The sequence below is a fragment of the Mobula hypostoma genome, chromosome 1 (genome assembly GCF_963921235.1).
Source record: "Mobula hypostoma chromosome 1, sMobHyp1.1, whole genome shotgun sequence".
In the NCBI taxonomy this organism is placed as follows: Eukaryota; Metazoa; Chordata; class Chondrichthyes; order Myliobatiformes; family Myliobatidae; genus Mobula; species Mobula hypostoma.
The window spans coordinates 121,827,653-121,849,039 of NC_086097.1; the positions used below are offsets into that span (position 1 = coordinate 121,827,653).

The 21,387-nt window shown below is 39.5% G+C and overlaps 1 protein-coding gene across 1 annotated transcript in view; it reads left to right on the forward strand.

The window, feature by feature from the left end:
* Positions 1-19,301, forward strand: part of LOC134350178 (CD226 antigen-like) — a 54,250-nt gene extending 34,949 nt beyond the window's left edge. The window contains exons 4-6 of the mRNA XM_063055152.1: positions 9,901-9,979; positions 10,077-10,137; positions 16,961-19,301. Of these exons, the coding sequence (XP_062911222.1) occupies positions 9,901-9,979; positions 10,077-10,137; positions 16,961-17,098 (278 nt within the window). The 3' untranslated portion in view covers positions 17,099-19,301. The remainder of the gene's footprint in view (positions 1-9,900; positions 9,980-10,076; positions 10,138-16,960) is intronic.
* The last annotated feature ends 2,086 nt before the right edge of the window (positions 19,302-21,387 follow it).

The following is a 21,387-nucleotide window of genomic DNA, read 5'->3' on the forward strand; positions in this document are numbered from 1 at the left end:
TACATCAAAACGTGCAGTGAAATGTGCCATTTGCGATACAACCAACACACATAAGTATGTGCTTGGGGGCAACCCGCAAATGTCACCACACACTCTGGTGCCAACATAGCAAGCCCACAACGTTCATCAGAACAGCACAAGTAACAACAAAACAAGCCCCTTTCCCATCGACTCCCAGCCGCCACCCACTCATACACCCAGACCTCCAACTCCAGGGCTGGCTACCTCCTTGTCTCCAGTCCATGTTCCTGGAATGACAGCCTTGCAAGGTGAGTGTTTCCTGTAGAGGAGGAGTCTAGGTCCAGAGGGCATATCAATCAACTCTCATCTATTTATCTTTTAAGTTACAAGGCAGCAGCTAACTCAATTTTGAACAATGCTTGGTGTTCTGAAACCAGTTCTCAAGATCCATTTAATTATTAATGAGATTCCCCTTTAATTCTTCTAAACTCCAGTGTGTACATACGGAGATCCATCAAACAGTCCACAATGACTTGGCCTCCACAGCTGTCTGTGGCAATGAATTCCACAAATGCACCTCATACATTATTTTCATCAGCAGGCACGTGAATAGACTACTAATTGCATATTGCCTTCCATTTTCAGCATAATGCCTTGACGTTATTATTGCTAAGTCTTAAGTCCTGCAACTCCTTATTCAATGACATTATTGAGTTGACTACACATGCACCATTGTCAAGAAGATGGTTTATCACCACATTCTCAAAGGCAATTTAGTTTAAACAACAGCGGCTGGTATTGTCAAGGATGTCTTCAGTCTATCAATGAATGGACCTCTTTCTCTTGAATGCATCAAAAACATCAATCAACTCTCATCTATTTTTCTTTTAAGTTGCAAGGCAGAAGACTCTAGTTTGAACAATACCTGGTGTTCTGAAACCATTTCCCAAGACCCATTTATTTTTCATGAGCTGTGGTGTTTAGAGTTGAATGATGCTGAGAACTATAGAAAGGGTGCCAAGGAGATTTACAAGGATGTTGCCTGGATTGGGGAATATGCCTTATGAGAATAGGTTGAGTGAACTTGGCCTTTTCTCCTTGGAGCAACGGAGGATGAGGGATAATCTGATAGAGGTATGTAAGATGAGGAGAGACATTGACCATGTGGATAGTCAGAGGTTTTTTCCCCTAGGGCTGAAATGGCTAACACGAGAGGGCACAGTTTTAAGGTGCTTGGAAGTAGTTACAGAGGAGATGTCAGGGGTAATTTTTTTTACACAGAGAGCGGTGAGTGCATGGAATGGGTTGCCAGCGACTGTGGTGGAGGCAGATATAATAGGGTCTGTTAAGAGACTCCTGGATAGGTACATGGAGCTTAGAAAAACAGAGGGCTATGGGTAACTGTAGGTAATTTCTAAAGTAAGTACATGTTCCCCACAGTATTGTGGGCCGAAGGGCCTGTACTGTGCTCTAGGTTTTCTATGTTTCTAACAACGGTAGGGTTTCTAACCCCTTCTTTTCTAGACCACAAAATATATTGGTATTAGTTTTGAATTTTTCTGTGCTCGTCTGTGAAATTTTAATATGAAGCTCAAAGTAAATTTGTTATCAAAGTACATAAGCGTTGTTGTATCCTACCCCAAGATTCATTTTTCTTGCAGGCATTCATAGTTGAACAAAGAAATACAATAGAATCAATGATAACCTACACTTAAAGACTGGCAAACAACCAATGTGCAAAAGAAGTCAAACTGTGCAAATACAAAATAATTGAAAAGCAATATTCAGAAGTTCAGTTGTAGAGTCCTTGAAAGTGGGTCCATAGCTGTGAAACTAGTTTGGTGTAGAGGTGAATGAAGTTATTCACGTTGGTTCTGGATTCTGAATCCATTGCTTTTAACATTTTACTATGTACAAAGTAACCTCCTACATCTTTTTTGTTTTTGGTTTGAAGCGAATGAGATCACACTTCTTTTTAATATCCATTTCCTAAATTTTCCCCCATCAGGACAAGGAGCGGGGGGTGGGGGGGCATGGGGGGGGGTTACTAATGGGCCCCTCAAGCATTTCCCCCATTGAATAGTCTCAGGGTTCATTCAGTCCGGGCTCTGTTTTTGATGCTTTCCCTAAGCCCCTTGATTCCCTAGTAGACTATCCTCATGTGTAGTTGTGTTCTTACTTGTGTCAGAGGCAAATATGGGTCATAGTGTCATAGAGTCATAGAAAATAACAGCACAGAAACAGGCCCTTCAACTCATCTAGTCTATGCCGAACCTTTTAATCTGCCTACTCCAATCGACGTGCACTAGGACCATAGCTCTCCATACCCCTACCCTCCATGTACCCATCCAAACGTCTCTTAGGCGTTGAAATCGAGCTTGCAAGCACCACTTGTGCTGGCAGCTTGTTCCATACCCTCACAACCCTCTCACTGAAGAAGTTTGCCCTCATTTTCCCCTTTAAGATTTTCACCTTTCACCCTTAACCCATGACCTCTGGTTGTAGTCCCACCCAATCTCATCAGAAAAAAACCTGCTTGCATTTCCTCTATCCATACCTCTCATAATTTTGTATACCTCGGTCAAATCTCCTTTTTTTCTTCTAGGTTCTAAGGAATAAAGTCCCACCTAACCTATTCAATCTTTCTTTATAACTCAGGTCTGCCAGACTCGGCAACATCCTTGTAAATTATCTTTTTTATGTCTTTCCTGTAGGTAGGTGACCAAAACTGTACACAGTATTCTAAATTAGGCCTCAATAATATCTCATACAACTTCAGCATAACATCCCATCTCCTGTACTCAATACTTATAAAGGTCAATGGCTCTATCTACCTGCAATGCCACCTTCAACCAAGTATGGAATTGTATTTCCAGATCCCTTTGTTCTACCTCACTCCTCAGTGCCCTTCCATTCACTGTGTAAGACCTTCTCTGGTTGATCATACCGAAGTGTACTTCTCTGCATTAAGTTCTATCTGCTATTTTTCAGGACACTTTTCCAACTGTTCCTGATCTTGCTGCAAGCCATGATAGCCTTCCTTGCAGTCCACTACACCCCCAATCTTTGTGTCATCCACAAACTTGCTGATCCAGTTAACCACATTATCATGCAGATTGTTGATCTAGATGACAAAAAATAATGCAGCCAACATCGATCCCGGCAGCACACGACTAGTCACAGGCCTCCACTATGTACACTCTCTGGTATCTATATCTCTACATGATCATCCAAGTCATGAAGAATAATTGGGATTAGTTAAGGCCACAAGCAAATTCCTCTGGAGTGCAATTTATCTCTCCTTGCCAATTTGAGTATGTCTTTTGTTTCCTAATTTCTGCCTTTTAATCCTTACCATTTTTCTTCCCTATCAATGATTTGATCTCAGTTCCACAGACTTCAACTTTAACAAATGTCTTTTGAGTCCTTCAAAAGAACCATGTACAATCTCTTATCAACTAACTTAGTTATCACTTCAAGGTTTTTTTATTCAGTATGACTTCTGATTCAGTGTGACTCGGCATGTCATCTAACACTTTGACAAACTTCTATAGATGCACAGTGGAGAGTATCCTGACTGGTTGCATCACAGGCTGGTATGGAAACACCAATGCCCATGATTGATAAAGTTTAGAGAAAGTGGTGGATACGGCCCAGTCCATCACAGGTAAAGTCTCCCCACCAACGGGCACATTTACAAGGAGTGCTACCATGAGACAGCTGCATCCATCATTAAGGACCCCTGCAATCCAGGCCAAGCTCTCTGCTCACTGCTGCCCTTGGGAAGGAGGTACAAGGTCCCTAGATCCCACACCACCAAGTTCTGGAACAGTTATCTTGCCTCATCCACCAGGCGCCTGAACCAACATGGATAACTTCACTCTTCTCAACACGGAACACAACCAATAGACTCAATTTCAAGGACTCTACAAATTACGTTCTTTGTGTTATTTATTTTTTTCTATTATTATTATTACTTTTTTGCATTTGTAGTTTTCTTCTTTTGCCCATTGCTTGTTTGTCTGTTTTTGCGTGTAGTTTTTCATTAATTCTATTGTATTTTCTTTTACTGTGAATGGCTGCAAGAAAATGAATCTCAGGCTAGTATAAGGAACATGAGCATAATTTGATAGTAATTTTACTTTGGACTTTGAATTTATGTTTAACTTTATAAATTCACCCTGAGAAGCTTTGCAAAGTTGCAAATGTTTAATGCGTTAGGATTGTTTATCCGGAATTACAGACTTCAGCAATTTTCTATCCGCTGATGATCAGCAATCTGATGTGTAATTCTCTGACTTCTTTAGAATTTTTAAATAGTGTTTGCAAGTTTCCTTTCTAAAAGAATTGCATAAGAATGCATCAGAAAATTATTGTCCTGTTCTCGTCTGTCTGCTTTAAATCTGTAGGATAGAAACCAGTTACTCCAGGAGATTGCCTGGTTTAATATTTGCTTTCTTGGCCTGTCTATCACACTCGGCTTTTCCTTTACTGGGAATATTAATATCACACAATTATGTAATGTATTCAATTCCATAACTAACTAATTTGCTAGCTGCTGCACTATCTGGCCTGGGATCCATAATCTGTGACAGTACATCATCCAGGACATGCCCTCTTCTCTTGCTACCATCAAGAAGGAGGTACAGGAACCTGAAGGCACACACTCAACGATTCAGGAGCTGCTTCTTTCCATCAGCCATTTGATTTCTCATTGGACGTTGAACCCATGAACACTACCTCGCTACCTTTTTTCTTTTTTTGCACTACTTATTTAATTTAACTGTTTTTAATATGTATCTCTTACTGTAAATTGCAGTTTTTATTATTATGCATTGCAAAGTACTGCTGCCACAAAACAACAAATTTCACAACGTGTGCTAGTGATAATAAACCTGATTCTGATATTACACCATAAGTTAAGGAGCAGAGTTAGGCCATTCAGTGCATCAATGCTGCTCTGATCATGGCTGATATGCCAACTTTCTTCAGGACTGTAGATGAATCAGAGGCAATATTAAATCATGTTGCTTCTAAATCCTGAATTAAGCAAAATCATTTCATTATCTTACTGAAAATCCTCACAGTATCTTTGTCAGTCCTGGGTGTGGCCACACACATGTGATTTCCAGTGGGTTCCTTTCTCCATGTCATCCTGAAGACTGTTGACGCTATTATTCCAAATGACCTCAACCAAGGTGTTAACCACAAATAAAACCTTAAAGGTAAGGTTTAGTACAACTTAGTCTTTATCTGTAGTCAAGTTACTTTGGTATGCCGGCATACAATTAGATCAAAGTTCAACCAAATTTGTTATCAAAATACATATATGTCACCATATACTACTTTGAGATTCACAGGAGGACAAATAAATACAACAGAATCAATGAAAAACTACACAAAAAGGCTGAAAAACAACTTTGTGCGAAAGAAGGCTGACGATGCAAATATTGCTAATGATAATAATAAATGCATAATACTGAGAACATGAGTGTAGAGTCATTGAAAATTAGTTTATAGATTGTGGAGTCAGTTCAGTGTTGAGGTGAGTGAAGTTAATTCCACATTTGAGTCACTGCTTACTCATCATATTAAAACACAAGATTTAAAACACTTTGACTTTAAGTTCTGGCAGGGTTCACTCCGATCGGGTTTGTAAACTTCTCTGGGTTCTAAACACAAATGTCTTCCTTCTGTAATGGTTGTTTCCAAGTTATCACCACCGACATTCTTGATGGTTGTCCTTTTATCCTGTTTCTTCTGATTTTCTAGATAATTAATTGGTGTACCCCTGCCTGGAATGTCATGATTGGAGGCCATTGTATTCTTTTTTTCCCTTCTTAATTTCGTGACCTGGGGCTCCTTTCAGGTTGAGTAAACTTCCACAATTGGAGACTGCTGTTTGGTTCCAACCTGTGTCTTACCAGGTTAGAGAATTCATGTTTTACATAAATTCCTGGATAATTTCTTTTCCCAGAATTCATGTAAAGATGACTTCTGTTCCCATCATGTTCTAGAAGATTCAGACTTCACTTTAACCAAACTGCTTTCTAGTTCATAAACACAAGAGATTCCACTGGAAATCCATGGCTTCCTCTATTGATACGATGAAGTCATCCTAATGTTAGAGGAGAGATACTTCATCTGAATAGCCTCCAACTTGAACGCATGAACATTGATTTCTCTAAATTCTGGTAATTTCTAACCCCCCCCCCCCCACCCCTTGCACACACTCTCTCTTTTTCAATTCCCTATTGGACTCAACTCTGAAATCTTCTCTTTTCACCTGCCCATCACTTCACTCTGGTACCCCTCCTCTTCCCCTTTCTGGCATGATCCACTCTCCTTATTGATTACTTCCTCAGCTTTTTAGCCCTTCCACTTATCTTCTTCTAGTCATGTTCAGTTGTAGTTGTAGACCAATGTAAGATGCATTACCGCCACCTACTGGCCATTACTCAAGCACACCAAATATTTTTTCTTCCAGTAAGTCTTCCTCCGCAATCTTTTCATATTTGTGTCACTATAACCTCACATAGTACTATGAGTATTAAAACCCCTGACCATTAGCTAACAAACCTCTAGCATTACATAAACAAGAGAAAATCTGCAGATGCTGGAAATCCAAGCAGCACACACAAAAAATGCTGGAGGAACTCAGCAGGCCAGGCAGCATCTGTGGAAAAGAGTACAGTCAACCTTCTGGATACAATTTTATTTTTCTTTTCTGTCCTACTTTTAGTTTGTACTGTACAATTTACCACATCTGCCATGAAAGTAACAAATATTAGTTTATCAAAAATCAATGAATTCTTTGTTATAAAATCATGCATTTTACACACTAACCTATCCGTCTTCCAGATATTAGTAGGTTTCATTGACACTATCTCCCGTACTTTCTGAAGAGTCTCTGCATATGAATTGTCCATTTCTACTCAAACACACTGTACTTCCACACCTTTCTTGTCCACAGGACACGCTGCATAATCAAAATTATGTTCACCTCCACCTTTGCTACATTTTGGCCGAATGTCTTCTCCACAATTACCATAATCATGTTCTCAACCACATCTACAACAACTGCTTTTTATCCTTATACACAGCTGCTACACGACCAAACTTCTGGCACTGCAAACATCTCAGGAGGGACAGCACATAGCTCATATATAACTCATATAGGCTAAATTAACCCTACCCGGCAACTTATTTTCCATCAAATTTATTCAACACCAATTCTTATTCTTATTCCACCATGAAACCCCTTTAAAACATATAGCATCTACAAATTTACCCCAACCCCCCCACCTCCCTAACTAAATTATTTTAAACTTGGTCCATGGATACATCTAGAGGCACTCCTGTAATTACTCCCCAAAGTTGCTGTCATTCAATAAAATTCCTTGGTGTTACTTTTCTTCCTCCCAAAGCTTTTAACCCTTAATCTTTCTCATGTTGCTCACCATTTTCACAAAACACCAAGAATTCCCCATCTCTTAAAGGTCTTGTACCCACAGTATCTCTTAACATTTCTTGAAAATCCTTAGTTAATCTAAAAGGAATGATATCAGAAACCAGTTCACATTCAAAACTCATCCTTCATTACATTATTTAAATCCTGTCTACTGCCTTCATCACTGGATGATAAGCCACTACAATCTTCAATTTGCTGTCTTATTTTTACATTCCCGAGAAACCTGCAACTTGTTTTCCTCCATACAACTTCTATCACTCAATACCATCTCCCGTTCACTACCTCTGTCTTTTTCCTCACTTCCTGGCATCTCTACCTCACAATCCTCAACTGAAACCCTATATCTAACTCTGCACTCATGCCTCCTTCAAGGAATATCATGATCTCTTCCGCATTTCGCCTCCCAGCTTCTCACTTCATCCCCCTCATCCACCCACACACCTTTCAGATTACCTGGCTTCCCTTATCACTTGCCAGCTGGTATTAATTCCCCTCCCTCATCTTCTTATTCTGGCCTTTTTCCCCTTCCTTTCCTGCCCTTTGAGGAATTTCAGCCAGAAACATTGACTGTTTATTCATTTCCATAGACACTGCCTGACCTATTGGGTCCCCAGCATTTTGTATGTGTTGCTTTCTACCTGATTCTCACTTTATTAGTGATCATTTATAGGGGCGGTTGCACTTTGCCTCACATTCAACAGATTTATGACCATAAAAATAATGCAATGTTTGATTGAGCTTTGACGTAGCCACAGTGAGGTGTGTCGGAAAACTGAAAGATCTTCTATTTCCGGTAATGGAACATGCTGGGAACCTTACAGTGTGGGAGCAGCAAACCGGGCCCGCTGAGACAAAGACATGCACACTCAAAAGCCTGTGCGCAAAAGAGAATGCCTCCTGCGTGGAGGAGGCCCAATTGATTCATCGCGCTATCCATCAGCCGCGTGCACACTCGCCACAGTCTCGCAATCGATCTGATACGGTACTGGATGCAGGAATTAGAAAATGACCCAATCAGGTGTTTACAAGAATCAAAATAGAAGGGCCAATTCTGTTTGCAGAGTGTGAGATAAGTAATATGTTATTTTGGAACCCCCCGCCGCCCCCGCCGTAACCACCCTCTCCCGTTTCTCCAATCCACAATCCTGCTACTGTTAAGAACTCACAACTCCTCCTGCAATGATTTAATTCTTTTAGGTGTTGGTGGTGGCGGTGGGGATGTCTTAAGATAGACAAATCCATTGTCAACAATAGCAATCACTTACCCTTGTTGTTGAGAGGTCCATGGACCCATGGATACTACTGGACTATTTGGCTCTCCTTTTGCACCATTTTGATCTTTGATCTATTGCCTTGTACTGATGCCACAAAACAATGAATTTTGTGACATATATCAGTGATAATAAGCCTGATTCTGATTCCGTGCTGAAGACCAGACGATGGTTATGCAGAGTTCGTTATTTTAAGGAACGTAGGAAGTAAAGCACTGCAAAGGGAAGTGGCAAGATAGATATGGACCATGTTAGGTATCAATTATTCTGAACAGAAGATCTTAAAAAAGCCTTTTTTACTTGCACCTGTACAATCTTAAACCATTTTCACCTCAACAGGACGGAATTCTGGATTTTGACCTCGGCTGGCTTTTCTGTGATATGAGCTGTTGGTTCAATAATGTGCTCTGTCACATTAATATTTGCAAAGTGACTTCTGAACTATGATGATTTAATTGTTCTATAGGAGCTGGAGCAGCAATAAAACCTCATGGTAAAAACAAAATAAATGCCCACAGCTCCAGCAAATCAAACCTTGCGATATAGACCATAAGACCATAAAACACTGGAGCAGAATTAGGTCATTTGGCCTATAAAATCTGCTCTGCTATTGCATAATGGGTGCTATATTACCCCTCTCAAATCCGTTATCCTGCCTTCTTCCGTAATCTTTCATACCCTTACTAATCAAGAACCTATCAACCTCCGCTTTAATTATACCCAATGTCTTGGCTTTCACAGCTGTCTGTGGGATTGAATTCCACAGATTCATCATTCTCTGTCTAAATACATTTTTTCTCATCTCTTTTCTAAAGGGACATCCTCCTGTTCTAAGGCTGTGCCCCTAGTCCTAGACTCCACCCCCCCCACCCCACCCCCACTGCAGGAAACATCCTCTCAATGCCCACCTTACCTAGGCCTTTCGATATTCAACAGGTTTCAATGAAATTCTCTCTCGTTCTTCTAATGCCCAGCAAGTACAGGCCCCAACATTAACCCTTTTATTCCTGAGATTATTTTTGTGAACCTCCTCTGGACCCTCTCCAATGTCAGTACATCCTTTCTTAGACAAGGGGTCCAGAACTGCTTGCAATACTCCAAGTGAGGTCTGACCAATGCCTTTTTAAGCATTGTTTGACAGGTAATGCCTTCCACCACTTACTTGGTATATAACATACTTTTTATCTTTATTTACAGGCAATGAAATGCTTCTGGTTATCAGTGCAGTTGCTGTTGGGATCCTTTTCTTGATATTGATCGTTGGCTGTGTGTGGAGGTATGTGTTCTCTGATTTTTCATAAATTAAGTCTGGAAATAGATTAGTGAAAATGATTAATTAGTATCATACTAATGTATCTTATTCTTTTCATCAGGAGAAAGAAATGGAAGAGGGCTAAAAGAGTGTTAAAAAGCAAGAGCACCGAAAGAAATCAGGCAAGACAGCACTTGTTCTTTAACCAGAGGGTGGTGAATCTGTGGAATTCACTGCCGCAGATGGCCGTGGAGGCACGTCATTGGGTTTATTTAAAGCGGAGGGTGATTGGTTCTAAATTAGGGAGGCTGCAAAAGGTTACGGAGAGAAGGCAGGAGAATAGAGTTCCAAGTGATAATATATCAGCCATGACGGAATAGCAGAACAGACTAGATGGACTGAATGGCCTAATTTGCTCTCATGTCTTATGGTCTTATAATTATAATCTGCTAGCATAAATTTAATGATGAGCTACATCAACTTATAATTATTATTTGTAATTTAAGAATGAGTTTCTTCATGTAAATAAATGAAAAAATGCACACTTATTGCACAAGAAGCACTCTAATCCTAACCCGCATATTTATGTAACAGGTATCCATTGAAATAGGGGAGTAGGCATAGCTTACTGTACTGCTGTTTCAATGTTTAAGTAGATTGAAATACAAATCAAATTTTTATTTTTATCAGTTGTGTTTGCTGTTGTTAAGTTTATCAATAATAAGACTAATAGTGGAGCCTAGGACCAGAGGGCACAGTTCAGAATAAAAGGACCTCCTCTTAGAACAGTGATGAAGAGGAATTTCTTTAGCCAGAGGGCGGTGAATGTGTGCAATTCATGGCTACAGGTGGCTGTACAGGCCAGGTCATTGGGTATATTTAACTGGAGATTGATTGGTTACTGATTAGTAAGGGTGTCAAAGGTTACATGGAGAAGGCAGGAAAATGGGGTTGAGGTGGATAATAAATCAGCCATGATGGAATAGCAGAGCCAACTTGATAGGCCAAATAGCTTAATTCTGCTCCTGGTACTAGAAAGTTTGAGAACCCCTTAGAATTTTCTCTATTTCTGCATAAATATGACCTACAATATGATCAGATCTTCACTTAAATCCTAAAACTAGATAAAAAGAACCCAATTAAATAAATAACACAAAACATTATATTTGTTCATTTATTTATTGAGAATAATGATCGAATACTACACGTATTTGCTGGAAAAAGTATGTGAACCTTTGCTTTCAAGAATTGATGTGTTCCCCTTGTACAGCAGTAACTTCAACCAAATGTTTCCTGTAACTGTTGATCAGTCCTGTACATTGGCTTGGAGGAAGTTTAGACCATTCCTCCATGCAAAACCTTATTGATATACATCAATATTTCTAGGATACCCTACATGAACAGCCCTCTTCGGATGATGCCACAGCATCTCAATTGTGTTAAGATCTGGACTCTGACTTGGCCATTTCAACACATGAATTTTCTTCTTTTTAAACCATTCTGTTTTTGATTTATTCTTGGCTTTCAGATCATTGTCTTGTTGTATCATTCAAGTTCTATTAAGCTTCAGGTGCTGGACTGCTACCCTGACACTCTCCTGTAAAATGTCTTGGTACAATTTTGAATTTATTGTTCCCTCAACAATTTCAAGCTGTCCAGGCACTGAGGCAGCAAAGCAGCCCCAAACCGAGATGCTCCTTCCACCATGCTTCAGAGCTGGGATGAGGTTTTGGTGTCGGCGTGCAGTGCCCTTTTTCCTCCAAACATAGCAGTGTATATTTCTGCCAAAAAGTTCAACTTTTGTCTCCTCTGCACACATAATATTGTCTCAGAAGCATTAGGGAACAGCCAGGTGGTCTTTGCAAACTTCCGACATGCAGCGATATTTTGTTTGGAGAGCAATGATTTCCTCCATGGTGTCTTCCATAAACACCATTCTTGTTCAGTGCTTTTCTTATAGTGAACACATAAACAGAGACTTCAGCAAGTTCTAGAGATTTCTGCAGGTCTTTTTCTGTTACCCTTGGGTTCTTTTTCACTTCCTTCACATTGCTTGTTGTGCTCTTGGTGTGATCTTTGCAGGACGCCCACTCCTAGGGAGAGTAGCAACAGTACTGAACTTCCTCGACTTGGAGACAATTTCTCTTGCTGTGGACTAATGAACACTCAGGTCTTTAGAAATGCTTTTGCAGCCTTTTCCAGCTTCATGCATTGCAACAATTCTTCTAAGATTCTCTGAAAGTTGTTTTGCTCGAGGCATGGTGTACATAAAAGAGATCTTTCTTGAGAAGCACAGGTCCTGTCAGTAATCTGACTTTGTGTGTCTTCTTTAAAGGGCAGGGCACCTCTACAGCCCACACCTCCAATCTCATCTCATTGATTGGAGCACCTGACTCCAAATAGCTTTTGTAGAAGGCATTACCCCAGAGGTTCATATACTTTTTTGAACCTAGACTGCAATTGTGTAAATGGTGTTGACAAGAATATGTAAAACCATGTGCTATTATTTGAGGCAGATTTTGTTTGTCTATTATTGTGACTTAGATGAAGATCAGACCACATTTTATGCGCAATTAATGCAGAAAACCAGGTAATTGCAAAGGGTTCACAAGTGTTTTCTTGCAACTGTATGTCTCATGGTCTTATTTGGAAGAACCTTAATGGGGCTGCACTTAGTTCCTAACACCAAACAGTGCATTTTTAGAAATCATCAAAGTGAGTATGAAGATGCTTGATAAAAGTTTCTCAGTATTTAGAAACAATTAATCCCACAGATAGTGACTTCTGAATAAAATAAGCGTAATATAAATATTAACATTTAGAAGAGCATGTTCCATTAATCCCATCGTGTAAAGAGTCTTGTGAAAATGGCAGACTTAGAAATGCTGAACTCTGCATTGCCCAAGATATCACTCTTCATGTTGTGAAGAGTCCAATGTTTTGCTCAATGTTGATAAGGTATTGGATGGCCAAGGTAGGGGCAGCAACAAGGAACATGCTATATCACTCTGGAGCCAATGGGACCTGGTTTAGCAGAGGTGAAGCATGCTGATATCACAGACCAAGGGTTAACAGAACATCTGTATTTTCCAACAGATCATTTCTCATGCAAGATATAATCTATTCTGTCTAATCTTTAGAATAGGATCAACTTTAGGATCAGATTCATCTGCCACATAAACTTGCATGTATTAGGAATTTGCTTTGATGTGTTGACGTCATGTGCAACCAAAAAATCATTCAAGAATTATATAAAATAATGTTAGAAGAATTATATAAAATAATGTTAGAAGTACAGATATGGAATAAAATGTGTATAAATACATAAATATCAGTATGTAGTTACAATGTAAATAGCATTAGAAAAAGTGTTTTAAAGTGTGTACAATGCAGCGTAGTGACTGGAGTAATAGGAGTGAGTGTGGGGGGGGGGGTCTATCTAGAATGGTTGATCAGGTTAACCTGGTGGAATGAGGGAAGAAACTTTAAAGATGGTATGAAGATTTTGTTTTAATAACTCTATAGCACTTTTCAGAAGAGAGCTTTTTGGAAAAAACATTTTGCAGGCTGGGCAGTGTCTACTATGATTCTCCCTCCCTGCTTTGTCCTGGACACAGGCAGGTCTAACAGTGATGGTAGACTGCAGCCAAAGTCCTTTTTCTGCTCTGTAGTTTTTGTGTATTGTGAGGGGACGCTGCACCAAACCAGACGGTAATGTCTGATGTGACGATGCTCTCTATGTTGGCAGGGTAGAATTGCACTGTATGTTTGGAGGAAATTGGAATTTTACCAGCTGATGCAGGAAGTGCATGGTCTGCTGAACCTTTTCATTGCTGAAGGAGATGTGGTTCTCCCACATGAGGTCCTGGGAAATAATGATGCCCAGGAACCTGAACGTTGAAGCGGTGCTAACCGTAGAGATGTTGATGATGAGGAGACACATTTCTCCTGATGTCAATCTGCATTTTCAGTGTTATTGTATTTGTTACAAAATGAAGAATCTATCTTGTTCAGGGTGGAAATACAACAGACCTGGGGCAAAATCACCAAGGGTGATTACCTATTGATATTTATGGTGGGCATAAAGAAGTTGGCACATGAAGTACTTTTGAAGTGAGACTTCAGCAGTCTACCCCTTGGTAAAAACCTGATGGACCACTGACGGTGCAAGTTCTGACACCAAAGGGCATCAAAATCAATAATACTGGGCTTGATCCTGGAATGTCTCAGCAGTATTCCAAAGCTGGAATGTTTTTGGAAAATAGCCTGACGATATTAATGAAGACCATAAGACAAGGGAGCAGAATAAGACCACTTGGCCTATCGATTTTGCTTCGCCATTCCATCAAGGCTGATTTATTACCCAATTAACTACCTTCTGCCCATAACCTTTGAAGCCCTTACTAATCAAGAGCCTATCAACCTCCAGCTTTAAATAGACCCAATGATTTGGCCTCCACAGCCATCTGTGGCAATGAATTCTGCAGATTTTGCACTCTCTGATTCCTCCTCATCTCTGTTTGAAATGGACATCTTTCTATTCTGAGGCTGTGCCCTCTGGTCCTAGACTCGTCCACTGTAGGAAACATCATCCCCACATCCGCTCTAAGTAAATTCTGAGATAAGGAAAATGAAAATTGAAAATAGTGCATATCTGGAATAGAAACAGAAAAATGCTAGTGATACTGAGCAGGTGTTTGTGAAAGGACCACTGAATCAGTGATTGAGATCAATGATGACGAGAGGCATAGATAGAGCAGACAGACAATATCTTTTTCCCAGGGTTGAAATGTCTAATACCAGAGGGCATGCATTAAAGGTGGGAGGGGGTCATTTCAAAGGAGATGTGATGGGCAAGTTTTTTGCACAGGGTGAGTGTTTGGAATGTGCTGCGTGGGCTAGTGGTAGAGGCAGATACATTAGGGACTTTTAAGAGATGGTTAGATAGGAAAATGGAAAATGGAAAGATGGTGTAGGCAGAAGAGATTAGTTTAGTTAGCCATTTGATTATGAATTTAATTGGTTAGGCATAACATTGTAGGCCAAAGAGCCTGTTTGTGAGCAGGCCCTTTGGCCTACAGTGTCATGCCTAACTGATTAAATTCAGTGCTGGAAGACTGAGGTGGAGTACATTGTTCATGAGAACATAAGGGGATGGCACGGTAGCATAGCGGTTAGCTAAATCGCTTTGCAGAGCTAGCGATCACCAATCAGGGTTCAATTCCCGCAGCTGTCTGTAAGGATCCCTCTGGGTGCTTCAGTTTCCTACCACAGTGCAAAGGATCATGGTTAGGGTTGGTGAGCTGGTGACATGTATTGTTGGTGTCAGAAGTATGGTGACACTAGTGGCCTGCCCTAAGCACAACCCTCACTCTGGGAGGGTTGGTCGTTGACGCAAAAAGATGCATTTCACTGTACGTTTTGATATTTCGATGTACATGTGACAAATAAAGCTAATCTAATGTAAGAATAGGCAAGACAATCCCACAAATGTGCTTTGCCATTTATATGCTGTTCTTTCCCTTCATCCACATAACACCCAATCCCTAAATCCTTTGACTATCCATATCTTATTAAAGTCAGTGTCCAAGGGAACAAATTTCATTCAGCCCATAGTGGGATCAACGGCATTGTCTTAGGGATCCACAAAACACTCATCGACTGCTTTATTGGAACCTTTGTTTTCTGTCTGAAATGCAATGATGTTGCCTTGAGTGTGAGCTGCAGAAGTTAATGAAAAACTAATTTAATCCAACGGCCAGATGCCACATGCTGGAAGGCAATGAATAGTTGATGCACCAACAGGCAAGTGGTGAGAGCACCCAGCTCTTATCATTTTTTCTCAACGTAATGAAGTATCGGCTGTCGTGGTTGCCCAACTGCCTGAGGTCGTTCATTTTCTGAACTCCGACATGCCGAATTAGCTGAGATGCCACAGCTATTCCTCACACATTCCAAAGGCATATGGTTAGGGGAAAAATCATCCTGGTTCTGAGTATTAACTGTGTTCTAGAAAACTCTGTCATTAGTACATCTGTGGAGTGTTCAGCGAGATCTTAGAAGCTCAAGAAAAAGGGGGTGAGGTAGGCACCAGGACCCTTCAACCGGTGCCAGCGTTGAACAAGATCATGCCAGATCTAGCCCTCCTGAAATTGATCCCTATGGCCCTCAATCTCTCAAAAAGCAATTTATCTTCATTTTATTTTCTTTATTTTATGAAGAAATACAGCACTGTAACAGGCCATTCCAATGTAATGAGCTATTGCGGCCCAGTTGCACCCATGTAACCCAATTAAGCTACCTTTATGTTCTCTGTCTGAAATGCAATGATGTTGCCTTGAGACCTTTATGTCTTTGGGTTGTGAGTAAGCTGGAGTACCTGGAGGTCAGGGGAAGAACAAACAAACACCTTACAGACAAGAGTGAGAATTGAACCCTGCTTGCTGGTGCTTTAATAGTGTTAACCGCTGCGCTACTGTGCCATCCAAACACTTCACACACCTCTAATGAGCAATCCTCCACAACTCTCTGAAGTAGGAGATTTTAGAGAACCATACCCACCGTGGGAGGACATTTCTACTGCTAGAATTGACTGTGATGATGACAAGGTGACATTTAGAAATAACATCGAATAAAGTGCCTTCTCTTTTAACCTTTCTTAACCTGCATGGACAACAGTTGTACAAACAAATTACTCCATAAATTCTTAATCTTATTACATTTTTTTTCCTAATGTTTATTATATTAATAAATCATTCTCCCAGAAAAGAATAGACTAATTGAGAGAGTACCACTGGAATGCAACTCAAACTTAACAAAGAGCTACTCACTCCTTACTTGAATTGAATCTGTCTCTGAGTTTATCAATATAGTGTGTGTTCCCTGTTATGAACAGTGACTATTCATAGAAATTAATTATTCTTTTTATTTTAAAAAGTGGTTCAGACAATGTTTGGTATTTGCTAGTGCCTGCAGAACAATTCTAACAGTACTCTTTACTAACAGCAAAGAAGAGTCAACCAAAACAGCTATGCCTTTACTACCACCTCTGACCACAGAAGTTGTAGGGCTGCAGAAAATCAAGACACTTACGTTAACCTGCCACACCGTATGCAGACAGGCAGACCAAGGACCTGTCAATGATGTCATTAACAGAATGCAGACCAACCTTCATCAACCACAGGCTGCTCTTTGTTTGTGTTTTTACATCGTTCCATAACAAATTGCTCACTCTAAAGAGTGAGCATGACTGTGATTTTCTGTACTGCGGGTTTTGAAAGTATTTAGTCTGTTTTGATAATAAATATCTTTGACCATTATTTTTAACTGTTAAAATTTGTTATGGTTTACAGGAAATAAAAGTGTTTGTTTCTAAGAAAGTAAACCAACCTAATTCTTAAAGAGTTCTAAGCATATTCAAAATTTGGATGTAAGTATAAGCTTTTCCACTTTGTAACATATTTTGCTATTAAGGCCACATCCTTACGTGTTTCTCTTAAATGCCCAGAGAAACTAAAGTTAATGAATTTACTTCAGAATAAATAGGGATTTTAACCAGATTATCATTCAAGATTCAATATCATCATACTACTGTTTGTTTTTCATCATAAAGGTTGTTTGTTCAAAATGTGAGTTCTTAATTTTAGTCCTCTGTTTAAGATCAGAGACTCAAATAAGAGCTCTTTAATGAACCAATGGGCAAAAGGCAGGAAGTGGAATGAAAATGTAAACATGTGAGATTTGTGTAAGAAATATCACAATGATATTGCAGAAGATGACAGTAGGGGCTGAATAAATTGTTGCCGAAATGGCTAATGTATTGAAAGGGCAGTCATTAGGTCAAAGAAAGGCCCTTCGCCTTTTGATCTGCGGAGTGTTTTTAAGAGGTTCTGGTTGTGTTGAACACTAGAGTGTTTGTTACTGCTTTTATGGGGCTTGGGGAAGCTGAAGGTACAGGAACAGAGGGGAATGCAACCTTTAGTGGAAGTTATTCTGGATCTCATATCTAATGAAGGATAGGACTCAAAAAATGTAAAGGAGATACTGGAGTTGACTGGTAAATGCATGGATTGAGAAAGAGATAGACGAGACAGACAAACTTTTAGAGGAGAAAGTAATGCATGTTTCTGGTGGATTGGATATGGAGAAGGAGGCTAAACCTGATGTGAATTTTGAACTTAATCTGAGTTAGAAGTAGTCAGCAATGGTAGATTGATACTTAGTTGGAAGAAAAATGGATTATTACCATTTTAAGATAAGGCAATCAAATGAAGAAACCATAATAAACACTAGAGGTTCTTCAGATGCTGGTAATCCAGACTAATACACACACAGAATGGTGGAGGAAGTCAGCAGGTAAGGCAGCATCTATGGAAAAGAATAAAGAGTTGACATTTCTGGCTGAGACCCTTCATCAGCTGATTGCTCAGCAGAACAACAAATGGCCAACATACTCCAAGACAAGTACAACAACAGCCATTCTTACCATCTACCCTGCAGCCCCCCACCCCCCACTGAGGATCATTAACCCTGTACTTGAGGCCTACCAACTGTGTTCCTTGACCTCTGGGATCACAGGACTTCATCCTCAGTGTCTGCCAACCCAAGCTCCGTTCTCGGAGATCACTGGAATCCAACATCCAGACCTGCTGACATTGGACCTCTGGACCTGCCCCACATGGACCTTTGACCCCATGACTCACTGACATCAGAGGTCATTGGCCTTCATCCTCGGGGCTTCAGGAGTGTATGAGAACACTTGGCACATAAATGGAAGGGTATGGACATTGTGTAGGCAGAAGGGATTACTTTACTTGGCCATTTGATTTCTAATTTAATTGGTTTAGCAAACATTGTGGGCCAAAAGTCTTGTTTCTGTGTTGTACTATTCTATGTTCCATATTATATGCCCATTTTAAATGGGCATGTCCAAGAATATGGTTTTGTTGCATATGTTCTTTAAGCTATCCCACATTCTATATAGTGCTTTTATATTATTTTTACTGGCATTTAAAATTCACAGTAGCTGACAAGAGTGGAGCTGGGGTAGTAATATACAGATGCTTGTTTTACTTTTAAGCAGCTTTATTTGACTTGCTTCCAAAACTTTGTTTAATAAACATGTTTAATTGAAATTAATTTTATTGGGTAATGTTACATAGTGTCAAATACTTTCACAATAATAAGGCAAATGCAGTTATTTGAGAAATTGAGGTCTAAAGGTGACACTTTTATATAGTGTGTTAAAGGTGATGGTTTGTACATTATCAACTGACTTTTATGTTGTTTCTTGTGTAACAGACAAATGTATTATATATAAAATAAAGACACAAATCTGAAACCATTGTTTGATAAAGCCAATAATTTATTTCCATGAGCCATCACATAAAACCATAAATTACAACAAAAATTAACATCTACTGAAAACCATACTCAGAAGTACAAATGGACCATGAGATAAATAGGCGACAGGAGATAATAATGACTAAGATAGAAATTTCCTTTGGATACAGATGTACACCAGTTTGATGGATTTGGTTAGAATTCAGTATCTCATTTTCAATAGATTGTTCCTGCCAATAAGTGCTGGGATAAACAACAAAGAGAAAACTAAAAACAGAACTGGAGGTGGCTATTTTTCATTCTACCGTTTTCGTACAAAACAACACTAACTGCTAGTGATTGTATCTAAGCAGTTTCAGAGTGCAGACTGACATTTTCACATCCATTATTATGAGGAAACACGCCATATTAGGACATTTCTAGGCAGGTACTCAATCTATTAAAGCCTTGCTACAGCAAAACCCATTGATTGATGCTCTAATTAAAACAATAATGGATCATATTTGCAAAGAAGTTTTCAGGGTTAACCTTAGTTTCTGTAGCACTAGATGCAATCAGGGAGGTGGCTATTACTTTTCTGATCACACTAAATTCAGTATGCTAACCCGATCAGATGTCTTACAAGACATGTTACAATAGTGATTGCAAGCTTTGAAGTGCGAACATAATGGAGAAAATCAATACAGAGTTCACATACAAAGGACTTCTTTGAATTACAACTCATGGTACAGAACTATTTTTCAAAATGCAACAAATAAGTATGAACAGAATGTAATTCAAATTCACCACAAGACTGAGTCTATCTTTGTTCAAAGAAAAAGAGGCCGTGCAAGAGATTGAACACGTTATGTAATCTATAGACTTTTTTTGCTTAAATAGTGGACTTTTTCCAACTAATCTATGAGACTATAGGCTTTGGGATTTCATTTAGCTCGGCGAATTCCCAATGCCATTCATTCACATTTGTAAAGAGAACTGGCATTCACAGGTTGAAGCTAGCAATAATACAAAGGATATGGGTGAACTCTCAAATTAATTTTAGGTCTGTGTTCTAAGCTCTTGATTTACAACATTTGAAATTCCTGTGGTGTTATTAGATAGGATTCAAAGATTAGAAGTACATCTGATTCCATTGACACTCTAGATTATCTCAAGAGCTCTTCAGACTGACAAGAGGCAACATTTGGAGTGTATGGAGGGTGTGGGAAAGAAAGCAACTGCAGTGACAAGGGAGACAATATTGAGGGAAAGGAAGCTTGATAACAGTTGGGAGCCAAATATCGTGACCATTGTGATAGAACTGGAAAAGGAATTTTTAAAGGCATTCAAAAAAGATCCATAAATGTAAGTATAACCATGCTACAAACACATGTCTAAAACAGCACACGATGGATAAATGGCATAGGTAGTACCAATCTTCATTTCATTTCTTCAGTTATGTACATCACAGTGAAAAAAGCATTTGTAATCATTTAATGTTAAATATGCAAGACCTTGTTAATCCTCTAAAATAGATTGGGAATGATTATGTTTTATGTCTATGGAAGATTGCACAAAAGAACAGTGACTGCTGGTTTTTCATTGGATTGTCACCTGTTTACTGGAACCATGTCCTCAATTTCTACTGCTGAGTAATGAATTAAACAAAATCAGGTTTTGCTGCTAATCAGCAACAAATAGTCCAGTGATTCGCATTATGGTCTCACTTTTGGAGAGAGATGCAGGTTTGTATCATTAGTTCGGCAGCTTCTCAAATCTCACCAATCAGATTGTGTAGCATGATCACCCCTGGAAAGGCAATGAATTGTTTCTTCACTACTGAGATTCAGAGTACATCCAAGGTATTTTTCTTCTGAAGGGAACCTGAAAGTGATATCCCTGCAGACTGCAGGAAATCAGAGCTAAGCAATGTCTATCCAATTGCATTCCACTCGCCTCTCAAAACGTTTCTTTTGTTCAAAAGAAATTAATCCCGTGATTTCATTTATACATTGGGTTACTCAATGGTTGGTGTCACTTCTGCAACACATGGTCAAGCACAAAATTATCCAATAGCCAAAGAGATATAATTCAGTTCCAATGGATACCTT